The sequence below is a fragment of the Thalassophryne amazonica genome, chromosome 1 (genome assembly GCF_902500255.1).
Source record: "Thalassophryne amazonica chromosome 1, fThaAma1.1, whole genome shotgun sequence".
Classification (NCBI taxonomy): domain Eukaryota; kingdom Metazoa; phylum Chordata; class Actinopteri; order Batrachoidiformes; family Batrachoididae; genus Thalassophryne; species Thalassophryne amazonica.
The window spans coordinates 134,175,123-134,188,183 of record NC_047103.1 but is presented as its reverse complement, the minus strand read 5'-3'; the positions used below and the strand labels follow the sequence as shown (position 1 = coordinate 134,188,183).

At 40.0% G+C, this 13,061-nt stretch overlaps 1 protein-coding gene across 1 annotated transcript in view; it reads left to right on the top strand.

The window, feature by feature from the left end:
* gemin8 (gem (nuclear organelle) associated protein 8) overlaps window positions 1-6,824 on the top strand; it is a 34,542-nt gene extending 27,718 nt beyond the window's left edge. Inside the window, exons 3-4 of the mRNA XM_034175052.1 lie at window positions 4,601-4,922; window positions 6,556-6,824. Of these exons, the coding sequence (XP_034030943.1) occupies window positions 4,601-4,922; window positions 6,556-6,815 (582 nt within the window). The 3' untranslated portion in view covers window positions 6,816-6,824. The remainder of the gene's footprint in view (window positions 1-4,600; window positions 4,923-6,555) is intronic.
* The last annotated feature ends 6,237 nt before the right edge of the window (window positions 6,825-13,061 follow it).

Below are 13,061 nucleotides of genomic sequence, written 5' to 3'. Positions count from 1 at the left end.
ATTGGAGATCATTGTAGATGAACAGCCTATACATTTTTGCACCTGCGTATAAGTTTTCCCCTCTCCAATCGACTTTTTAATCAAACTATGCTGTTCTTCTGAACAATATCTTGAACGTCCCATTTTCCTCAGGCTTTCAAAGAGAAAAGCATGTTCAACAGGTGCTGGCTTCATCCTTGCATAGGGGACACCTGATTCACACCTGTTTGTTCCACAAAATTGACGAACTCACTGACTGAATGCCACACTACTATTTTTGTGAACACCCCCTTTTCTACTTTTTTTTAACTAATAGCCCAATTTCATAGCCTTAAGAGTGCGCATTATCATGAATGCTTGGTCTTGTTGGATTTGTGTGAATCTACTGGTACCTTATTTCCCATGTAACAATAAGAAATATACTCAAAACCTGGATTAATCTTTGTAGTCACATAGCACTACTATTATTCTGAACATTACTGTACACACATTACACAAGCATGTAAAACAGCTGTTGAAAATTGTGGCGTAAATAGAATGGACGAAGAGACACTGTAAGCAGTTCAATGTCCAAAGTGCATATTTGTTCTCAAACCACAACAGTATTACAGTACCTTTCATGAATAAAGAGACACTCCTCTGTGGCTTTTCCTGGTAATCTTCAGGTCTCAGTCCAAATGGATTGGACTTCCAAACACACTTAGATTTAGGTCCTTATCCCGATCTGACTCACCCAACCATGTTTCTGTAAAGGCAAGAAGTGTCTTTAATGCCAAGTTTCCATTTAACCCATCCCTCCAACTTTTCCAACCTATGCCTAAGAGACTGGACATTTGACAACAAGATTGGAGGAAGAGGAGGCAGTCTGTGGAGGTTATCAAGCCTGAGATGTGTCATTATCTGAACCATTGATATTTCAGTCAGTGGTTCTAGTTTTGGTCGTGTTCGGTCACATCAGCAAAGAGAGACGATCGTTTGACCTTTAATATAAGTTATTAATTATGCAGGGTAGTCAAAAGGTCTGCTTCACAAGATCGAAATGTTTGTTTTCTTCCTGTTCACAGGGTTTAGGATGGAAACACCAGAGTAACTGCGCCGGGTTGGGACACAGCTATGAGGACTGAATCGCACTCAAATGCGTTCTCTCTCGCTCGCTCTCTCTCTCTCTCGCTGTCTTTGATAAATAAAAATAAATCCCCTATGAAATGTACAGAACACACTTGGACATTGCGAGGTTAGCTAACCACGGCCTTCTCTGATCACGACACAGAGCTTCATTTTCTGCACCTTACATTTTTACAACCGCTAGCAGATGCAATAATGATGAATTGCTGTTTTTATCAGACCTGTTGGAACATCTGTAAAAAGTTAGTGTTTGACTATTGTCACTGATTAATTGCACAGACATGCTTCTTTATCACACATAAAACATTGTTGCGGGCACTTTGTTTGGGGGTTGATGTCCTCACTATGGTGACGGGAGCTGGATGTGACGTCACGTGAATACCCTCTGTTAGCCACTGCCTGTCTTTCCTTCATTTCCTTCCAGCACAGGAAAAGATGTACATGTGAGAAATGCCTTAATCATAATATTGGGAATTTTTTTTTTATGTTTCTATTTCCCTCTCCTGCATTTTTCCACATGGGATGATGCAGTTTGGCAGATAAATGTTTGGACAGTGATACATTTTTTGTAATTTTACCTCTTTACACCATCACAATGAAGTGGAAATTAGTCAACATGTAGTTGTAGTGTCGACTTTCAGCATTAATTCATTTGGAGGTATCACATTAGCTATTTAAGAATTATAGATATTTTTATACATCCTACCTCCTTTCAGATGTCAGCTCTGGGAGCAGGGGCTGATACCGTGTGACGCTACATCCACCACATTACGGAAATACCTTTGGGCCTGGATAACTACCGGTCAGGCAGAAGTGGGAAGTGGTCCATTCCCACTTCTTGAAAGTGGCCGTCTATCTGCCACAGTCATGTCCAATGTGAGCGTCCTCTTGGCCTTTTCCATTTCCTGGGGTCTTCAACACATAGGCCCAGAAAATATGCAACATTGCCAAAATGTCATAGCTGATGTTCCCTCACAATGGAGGTGGTACACATCGCATCACTCTTCCTAAATAATCATTCATTTGACACAGACTTATTCCAAAAGTGTTCAAGTATCCAGCAAAGAGGCAAAGTATCAGACATTTGTCTTAGTTTACTGTGGTTACATCACTGGTTTTATCTTCAGAGGCCATAAGTAATTATCCATCCATCCATTTCCTGTACCTGCTTACTCCAGTTGAGGGTCATGGGGCACTCATAGAGCGTGAGGCGTGGTACACTCTGGACAGAACACCAGTCTGTCGCAGGGCCAGATATAGACAGACAAACACATTCACACCTACGTACAATTTAAAGTTGCCAATCCACCTAACCTGCATTTCTTTGGATTTGGGAGGAAGCCGGAGCACCAGGAGGGAACCCATGCAAACACGGGGAGAACATGCAAAGTCCACACACAAAGACCACAGGCAGGAATCGATCCCATGATTTTCTTGCTGTGAGGCAACATTGCTAACCACTAAGCCACCTTGCTGCCCATAAGTAATTATGCAGATCAAATTTTAACTAAGCATGAAATTAAGCAGGTAAAGAGAGTTGACTTTTAAGTGTTTAGTTTACATTTGGTAGCTGCATGTTGGAGTTCGAAATATTAAGTCTAAGACTGTGTCATGGATGTGGCAAAGCACGGCACTGCTACATACTCCCAGACTTCACTTTATCTCAAATGGATGTTAAGGAGCCACACTTCATCTGATGAGGGGGATGCGGGGGTGTTCTGTCAGATAAGAAACTTTAGAAGTAGGTTATCTTCATTAAATAGCCACATTGCATACAATGAGACATCATTGTAATGATGCATATTAAAAAAAATTAAAAATAAAGCAAAAACCTCATTTCTAGAGCATACCATACATAAATTCATTATCGGCCCTCCTTTGGTAAGCCGTTTTAGAGTATTGGTGCCAAGTAGTGCTAACCTTCACGGAATGTAATAATAGTAGGTGGGGGTAGGTACAGAAAGCTGGTATTGACCCCAGGGCTCAATTATTGAAGACCGGAGTATTGATAAGCTACCCCTTAAAGGTACTGTTTTCAGTGCTGGAGAAATTAAGAAAATACACTCAGAGCTTTCTCTCATTTTGAGCCTGTGTGCGTGTGAAGCATGAAGGCAGGTCTGCTTGTCACATGTCACTTCTTCTTTTGCTCTTTCTCACTTCCTCTCTTGCTGGGAGCTGTGTGTGTGCATGCGCACACTCACACGTCTGCGTCTGTGGAGCCTGTCTACTCTTTCTGTATCTGAGTCCGCACGCCGACTGTTGCTCACTCACTCTCTCGTGCACGCACGCACAGAAGCTATGATGGTGGAGAGAATTAAACACTCTAAAATGTGGTTGCATTTGTTTGTTCATGTTACACTGTATATAGACAATAAACCGTTGCTAATTATGTACTTAATTTGATTATTTTTCTCCAAAAATTACTGTTAAGAATACTGTTAAAGTACCAGACTGATAAGCAATACCATTAAAATCTTAATGCTGCGTTTACACATAACGACGGCAAGTCACGAATGCCACGAAGTATACATTCTTGGCCGCTGATCACGAATGTGATGATTTGAGGCATCAGGTGTCCTCAGGAACTGTTGTAACCTGTTACCATGCATTACGATTAATGGCATGTGTTGCTGGTGAATTATCAGGAACCATTGTGCACAGTCAAGAATAATGTTCTGTTATGTAATAATCGTGTTCTGTCACGTTGCGAATAAGGCGAATTGTCTCCACACACACACACACACACCCATATTCATCCATCAGCTGCTGAACAATTCAGATCGCTCCAGTTTGCTCCTCAAAATCCACAGCAAGAAGAACTTTGTGAATGCATGCTTAGTTGGGCTCTGTGCCATGGAGTGGCGCAGAGGAGGAGGAGACGGAGAGAGCCAGATATGTGGCTCCGCGTGGCTCTCGTCTCGCTCGTTGTCCCAAACAGCAGGCACATGCAGCAGGTGGAACACCTGCAGGAGCGCGCTGAGGAGCATTGGAACAAAAATTTTAGCCGACTTGGCGTCACTGTCCTTCTTCAGCATACTGCAGCAATGAAACTGAATGCGGTCTAGCAGGGTTTAATTGTGCGTACATCAGAGAAGAACTTAAGGATCACCACTAATCAACACAGATCAACATGCTCAGTTGCGACCTCCACGACATGACGCAAAATGTGGGTGGTGTATGACATTCGTGGAAGATTTTTTTGACAGCCAAAAATATGCTCCATGAAATTTATGAAAATCACGCACCAACATGCACTAATAAGAAACCTATTCAGATGCATTAAGTCACATTAAGAATGTCAGTAATGTGCCAAGAATGATGCAAATATGACAATCGTAACACGTCCTGCCTACGTGTAAATGCACCATAATGATACCAATCTGTATGAATATGTGATGCAACATAAAAGGCTTCCTGGGTTTTAAGCACATATTCATTCATACTGGCAGATTGTGAACAGTCATGTTTTTTGTTTTTTCTTTCTCCTGGCCATCAGCAGGAGGAGTTGAACACCGTCAGGTCCTGGTTTACCAGCCCTGTGTACAGCCGCTACTGGCAGCACTATGAGCAATCCATGGCCTGGTACCAGAGGCACAGGCGTGCCTACAAAAAGGCCTTGCAGGCCGCTTATGGCCCTGGCTACCACCCTCAGCAGTATCCTCGCAGTTGCCATCGCTACGCCAACTGTCACAGTGGCGCGAGCAAAAGCAAAAAAGGACAGAATGACAGCGAGATTGACTGTAACATCAGCAACATCGAGATCAGCGTGGAACTACGGCAGTACTTTGCACAAACGGAGCGACACAAAGAGGAGCGGAGTAAGAACAAACAAACTCTAGATCTTAATTTATGTAACCATGTAATGCCATGAAAATCTTGTCAAAATCTGAGGAACGTGGTATTTACTTATTGGGCCCAAATTTTTCACCAAGATTTATAGAAATCAGTTCATGCATCGTTAAATTTGGATTGTAATTAGGATTTTGACTTACAATTATAACAAAAATTAATATAAACAAAATGGAACAATCAATGTCACAGATTCTGTTTTGCAATGATGGTTTCTTCTTGCCATGTGTGATAAATCCTAGCAGCAACCTGTGAGCGAAAGAACGGGTAGTAGAAACATCTGAGATGATGTGGCCTACTGGGAAGTTAATTCAGACCAGCGAAGAGGTGTCAAACTGATTCCAGAAAGGGCCAGTAGGGTGCAGGTGTTCTTTGTAACCACCCACTCCACCAGGTGATTTCACCAGTTAACATCATCACTTTGAGCAGATGGGGTGAAATCACCTGGTGGAGTGGGTGGTTACAAAGAACACCTGCACCCTGCTGGCCCTTTCTGGAATCAGTTTGGCACCTAATAAATTTGTTACTGTATTAATTGTGCAACAAAAATATTGAAAAAATAAATTATAGATTATGCAGTTAAAAAAAATAATCATTTGGTGCAGCTGTAGTTGTTGCACTTTATTCACAGGTGTGATGCAGTTTTTTTTTACTTAGTATTTTAGTAATTAACAAGAATATTGCTGAGTTCCACGAGCTGCACAGTGGCTGAAAGTGCTCCGTGTATGCATCCACAGCCCTGTGTGCTAACTAGAGCACAAATCATGTGAGCATGTTCATGCACTTATTGATTAAAAAAAAAAGAAAAAAAAAAAAGATTTCAGTCAGTATTAAGATGGGCTCTGCTAATGGAGGTGCACCTTACACACAGAGAACTGATCACATCACTGATCATCACACCGTGATGTGCATGTCTTTTTCCTTGTGTTTTTTTTTTTCTTCGTCTGTGTGTGTGTGTGTGTGTGTGTGTGTGTGTTGCTGACAATGCGTGGAACGCCGAGCATAAAGAAGTAATTGACTAAGCGTTGCTGTATAGTTTCTTTTTGATATCCATGCAGCTGACCCATCTCAAAACAGGGAATTCACTCAAAAGAAAAAAATACGTAGTTTTACAGTATTTTAATTTATTTCTGTCTTCATATGACAATTACTTCAACATGAATTAAATTGATGTAATGATCAGCAGTTGTATAAAAAGTGAGCTGTGACCTGTTACACACGGTGACGTTTTATCTTTCTTCACCAAATAAGCATGAAGCAAACCGTTAACTGGATGTTTACAATAATTGATTCCCCCCCACCTTTTTTCTTTTGCTCGGCAGTGTCTGTAGTTGAACCACGTCTTTGTAGAAAATTGCCTGTCAACTTCCAGTTTAGGCCGTCAAAAAGAAGGGTCGATGGGTCTCTGGATAACCCTGGAGTGGTATTCACTCTAAGAATGCCTCGCTTAGGTTTTGATGGAAGTCTTCGATAAACTAATACAACCTTCTGGAGATAAAAGGAAGCACCAGAGTCCTTTGATGATGATCAGGATGCACTGTTTTCCTGTACATGTTGGCACACTGCCCTCGTCTGAGATGCACGATTTTTCTGTCTTTGCAGAGAAGCAGCAGCAGATTGAGGCGGAGCAGCACGACAAATACGTGCCAGCAGACCAGGACCTACACTGTGTCCTCTCGCGAAGCAGCGTGGCTCCGCCCTCTGAGCGGCCCGGTGAGAGACGCGTGGCTGAGATGAAGAAGCTGTATGGTAAAGACGCGGCGAAGATTCAGGCCATGGAGACTGCAATGCAAATGACGTTTGACAGGAACTGTGACCTCAAACAGCCCAAGTACTGGCCTGTCATTCCACTGAAGCTGTAACAGCTGTGGAAAACCGTTTTTAGAGGTGATCCCTACGCTGATCTCTCTGTCAGACAGCAGATGCAGGACTAATGGACAGGGTTAGATGCGGGTTAGGAGTTATTTTGGGCACTGAAAGTTGCATGAATTAGTCCATCTTCTGTTTGGCCAGATGCTGATCTCAGGTCCAAATGATGACTTCTTTCTTTTTTTTCTTTTTTTTTTTGGGAACACACACTGCTGAACCTTCCAGTGCGTAGGTTTACACAAGTGCACAAGTTGTGTTGAGAGACTAGTTTAGCAGTATTGCTTTGACTCCAGCATGTGACATTTATACTAACTTCAGGTCAAACGGTAAAATTTCAGATCAGATAATGGAAATATTTTTGTTTACCAGGAGGCATGATAAGGAGATTTTTCCCAACATGCATGAAATATTACTCTAACCGCTGTGTTTAGGACATTTCATTGGGTTCAGAGCCACTCATGTTTTCAGGGTGGATGGGAAGTTATCTTATATATTACTTTTGACCTACACATTTTTTATTTTATTTTTTATTGAAACATTGAAATTTTATAATAAATTTGGCAATTTTTTTCCAATAAAGTTTTTTTTTTTTTTTTTTTTTTTATGTGTGCAAAAAAATTGTTTTGCTATAATTATTTACCTTTTATGTATAAAGTGAATCTAGGTACCAGAGAATCACTGTGAAGGCACACGTCCGTAAATGTAAAGAAACCAATGTTTGTCATCTCCCCATTTTGCAGCACTGCTGACCATGAAGGCTGTTTGAATCTGTTGCCGTTGAGGCATTGGTTCATGTTGTAAGCAGAAGAAGCCTCTCAGTGACAAGCCGTTAAATTTCCTGAAAATTGTGACCTTTCTTTTCTGTTTCGGGCTCCCAGTCACAGAAACCAGTGACGTAATGCTTGAAGAACCAAACACTTGGGAGTGTTTGGTTCACTGAAATCCACTGTCAAGTTGGACGATGACATCACAGCTTCCTGTACTGCTGCCCCCTGCAGTCAACGTGTGAACAAGTCAGAAAGCTTTGTGTTCATGTGGTTTGTGCCATTTGTTCATGCACAGTGCACTCTGGGAGCTGCTTGTGATTGGGCTGTACTGTTTGTACGCTCATCAGGATCAGGGTCCAGTAAATGTTGATGCAGGTAGGTTGCTATGGTAATTGTGGGATTCTCTTATAAATCAGAGGTCTCAAACTGAAGGCCTAGGAGTGAGGTGAAACCAACATGTGTCTCATACTTTTTGTTTTTCCTTTTATACAAATAATGTTGCACAGTCATTGGCCTTTAATAAAGTCACTGCAGATTGTTAAATATGTTTGAATTGAAAGTTACACTTTACAATAATTTTACATTAATTAATGCAGCAATAAGTATTAACTGAAAGAGAACTGTGGAGATCATGTTTAAGTTTATCTGTTATTTAATAATCAAATCATTACTCCACAGTTACTCTCAATTCACTGTCAATAATTATTACTACATTAACTTACATGAACACCATTAATAAATTCTTACCACATTAACTGTTTATTTGCTATTCAATAGTGCTTATTGCTCTGTTAGCTAATGTCACTAAATGTACCTTTATTGTGAAATGTTACCTGGTTGAATAAATGTAACGGTTTACTAAACTGTTTTTCTTTCACGTTTACAGACTTATAAAGCTGATGAAAAAGGCTGTAAAAACCAGCTTGGAATTTCCTAATTTATTTTTAACGACTGTTCAGGGTGATGCAGTGAATTCAGTGGCCTCTACAACCATTGACTTCTATTTACTCACGAGATGGAGGACCGCGGCGATCCGCTCATTCGCTGGCTGTTGCCAGAGCGCCGCTATCTTGGTTAGCGTCTGACAACCAGACATAAGAAATCAGTGTGGGTATGATCAGTGTTTTTAAGAGTTTCACCACAAATCAGCATTAACTGTGAAGTTACATTCAAGTCATTCAGTCCAACATTTGTACAGCCACTATTTGTCAAAACAAATACACAAGAGGATCAGACTATTTATATAGTAGGTAGACTTAAATAAATTTGTTAGTCCAAGTCCAGATAGAAAATAATATCAGTTTGTCAAACACACTGTCTGCCACGACACCAGATACTAGTCTGATCCTTAATTTCATTATGAAGTTAATGATGGGAAATAATCAGGTGTGAAAGTAAGAGCTTTGCACACGTGCATCATATTAAAGATATCAATATTAAAATACTGCTCTTTCCCACCTGCGAGGCCGCGTTTACGAACCGCTTCTCCACAAAAATATTAAATAAAATGGAACAGCCACGCCAGCCAGGGTGAACGTAAAATTATTCAATAGTTTCTGGACCAAGTTGAAAGAAATCTGAAAACACTTCACTGAAATATGGAGTATATCATAGAGAAATTAATCTCATTTGTGTATATATTTCAGATCAGTTTAACCCAAGTTTAAACATCAGGTTTCTATTTAATGTAATACCTGACGATGGGGAATAAGGCTAAGCAAGATGGCGGCTGCTGGCCACTGCTCACAGGCTGCATCCGCCATCTAGTGGATTAAATACAAATCGATGTCTACAACCCATTATCACGCCATTTTGTGATGGCATCATGAAAAATGAAGTAATCTATTAGTTTATGATGGCTTCACAAAATCACATTTTTGTGACTTTATCACAAATTCATTTCATGATGGTATCTGAAATATAGGGTGACACTGGGGGGTGTGACTCATTTCGTGACCATGGCAGCCCTTACCAAAAAATAGTACTGATAAGTATATAAAAAGTTAACCAGAAGTATACTTGAAACATACTTGCATATCCTACTTTTGGTAAGGGTAGGTTTCAAAACTTTTTGGGGGATTTTTAAAAGCTGATTTTTTTATTTTTTTTTAAACTTTGAAAAACTAACTTTTCTTGTATGGCCCCTTTTAGTGTCACTTTGATTGCCCGTAAATCAGAGAGATCTACAGTAGTGTTCAGAATAATAGTAGTGCTATGTGACTAAAAACATTCATCCAGGTTTTGAGCATATTTCTTATTGTTACATGGGAAACAAGGTACCAGTAGATTCTCACAAATCCAACAAGACCAAGCATTCATGATATTTACACTCTTAAGGCTATGAAATTGGGCTATTAGTAAAAAAAAAAAAAAAAGTAGAAAAGGGGGTGTTCACAATAATAGTAGCCTCTGCTGTTGATGCTACAAACTCAAAACTATTACATTCAAACTGCTTTTTTAGCAATCCTGTGAATCACTAAACTAGTATTTCTATAACCACAGTTTTTCATGATTTCTTCACATCTGCGAGGCATTAATTTGGTTGGTTTGGAAGCAAGATTTTGCTCATTTACTAGTGTGTTTGGGGTCATTGTCTTGTTGAAACACCCATTTCAAGGGCATGCCATCTTCAAGTATTTTGACATATCCAAACTGATCCATGATACCTGGTATGCGATATATAGGCCCAACACCATAGTAGGAGAAACATGCCCATATCATGATGCTTACATCACCATGCTTCACTGTCTTCACTGTGAACTGTGGCTTGAATTCAGAGTTAGGGGGTCGTCTCACAAACTGTCTGCAGCCCTTGGACCCAAAAAGAACAATTTTACTCTCATCAGTCCACAAAATATTCCTCCATTTCTCTTTAGGCCAGTTGATGTGTTCTTTGGCAAATTGTAACCTCTTCTGCATGTCTTTTATTTAACAGAGGGACTTTGCGGGGGATTCTTGCAAATAAATTAGCTTCACACAGGGGTCTTCTGACTGTCACGGCACTTACAGGTAACTCCAGACTGTCTTTGATCATCCTGGAGCTGATCAAAGGGTGAGCCTTTGCCATTCTGGTTATTCTTCTATCCACTTTGATGGTTGTTTTCCATTTTCTTCCACACGTCTCTGGTTTTTTTTTTTTTTTTTTTTTTTGTCCATTTTAAAGCATTGGAGATCATTGTAAATGACCAGCCTATATTTTTTTTTGCACCTGCGTTTAAGTTTTCCCCTCCAATCAACTTTTTAATCAAACTACGCTGTTCTTCTGAACAATGTCTTGAACGTCCCATTTTCCTCAGGCTTTCAAAGAGAAAAGCATGTTCAACAGGTGCTGGCTTCATCCTTACATACGGGACACCTGATTCACACCTGTTCCACAAAATTGATGAACTCACTGACTGAATGCCACACTACTATTACTGTTAACACCCCCTTTTCTACTTTTTTTTTTTTTTTACTAATAGCCCAATTTCATAGCCTTAAGAGTGTGCATATCATGAATGCTTGGTCTTGTTGGATTTGTGTGAATCTACTGGTACCTTGTTTCCCAAGTAACAATAAGAAATATACTCAAAACCTGGATTAATCTTTTTAGTCACATAGCACTACTATTATTCTGAACACTACTACAACCCCTGGCAAAAATTATGGAATCACTGGCCTCAGAGGATGTTCATTCAGTTGTTTAATTTTGTAGAAAAAAAGCAGATCACAGACATGACACAAAACTAAAGTCATTTCAGATGGCAACTTTCTGGCTTTAAGAAACACTATAAGAAATCAGGAAAACAAATTGTGGCAGTCAGTAACGGTTACTTTTTTAGACCAAGCAGAGGGGAAAATATGGAATCACTGAATTCTGAGGAAAAAATTATGTAATCATGAAAAACAAAAGAACGCTCCAACACATCACTAGTATTTTGTTGCACCACCTCTGGCTTTTATAACAGCTTGCAGTCTCTGAGGCATGGATTTAATGAGTGACAAACAGTACTCTTCATCAATCTGGCTCCAACTTTCTCTGACTGCTGTTGCCAGATCAGCTTTGCAGGTTGGAGCCTTGTCATGGACCATTTTCTTCAACTTCCACCAAAGATTTTCAATTGGATTAAGATCCGGACTATTTGCAGGCCATGACATTGACCCTATGTGTCTTTTTGCAAGGAATGTTTTTGCTCTGTGGCAAGATGTGTTATCTTGAAAAATGATTTTATCATCCCCAAACATCCTTTCAAATGATGGGATAAGAAAAGTGTCCAAAATATCAACGTAAACTTGTGCATTTATTGATGATGTAATGACAGCCATCTCCCCAGTGCCTTTACCTGACATGTAGCCCCATATCATCAATGACTGTGGAAATTTACATGTTCTCTTCAGGCAGTCATCTTTATAAATCCCATTGGAGCGGCACCAAACAAAAGTTCCAGCATCATCACCTTGCCCAATGCAGATTCGAGATCCATCACTGAATATGACTTTCATCCAGTCATCCACAGTCCATGATTGCTTTTCCTTAGCCCATTGTAACCTTGTTTTTTTTTCTGTTTAGGTGTTAATGATGGCTTTTGTTTAGCTTTTCTGTATGTAAATCCCATTTCCTTTAGGCGGTTTCTTACAGTTCGGTCACAGACGTTGACTCCAGCTTCCTCCCATTCGTTCCTCATTTGTTTTGTTGTGCATTTTCGATTTTTGAGACATATTGCTTTAAGTTTTCTGTCTTGATGCTTTGATGTCTTCCTTGGTCTACCAGTATGTTTGCCTTTAACAACCTTCCCATGTTGTTTGTATTTGGTCCAGAGTTTAGACACAGCTGACTGTGAACAACCAACATCTTTTGCAACATTGCGTGATGATTTAACCTCTTTTAAGAGTTTGATAATCCTCTCCTTTGTTTCAATTGACATCTCTCGTGTTGGAGCCATGATTCATGTCAGTCCACTTGGTGCAACAGCTCTCCAAGGTGTGATCACTCCTTTTTAGATGCAGATTAACGAGCAGATCTGATTTGATGCAGGTGTTAGTTTTGGGGATGAAAATTTACAGGGTGATTCCATAATTTTTTCCTCAGAATTGAGTGATTCCATATTTTTTTCCTCTGCTTGGTCTAAAAAAGTAACTGTTACTGACTGCCACAATTTGTTTTCCTGATTTCTTATAGTGTTTCTTAAAGCCAGAAAGTTGCCATTTGAAATAACTTTAGTTTTGTGTCATGTCTGTGATCTGCTTTTTTTCTACAAAATTAAACAACTGAATGAACATCCTCTGAGGCTGATGATTCCATAATTTTTGCCAGGGGTTGTATATATTGGTAGAGCAGGAAGTCTGACAAATTACAGGATTGATGTGTTTGGCTAGGAAAGCCTGAATGAGCTCTCCACATGACCAAATCCTCTGTCAGAGGTCCCCGTCTCAAGTCGTTCCATCATATTAAAATCCGATGGAGGCGTAGGACATGTCTGCACTCTAGCTTGG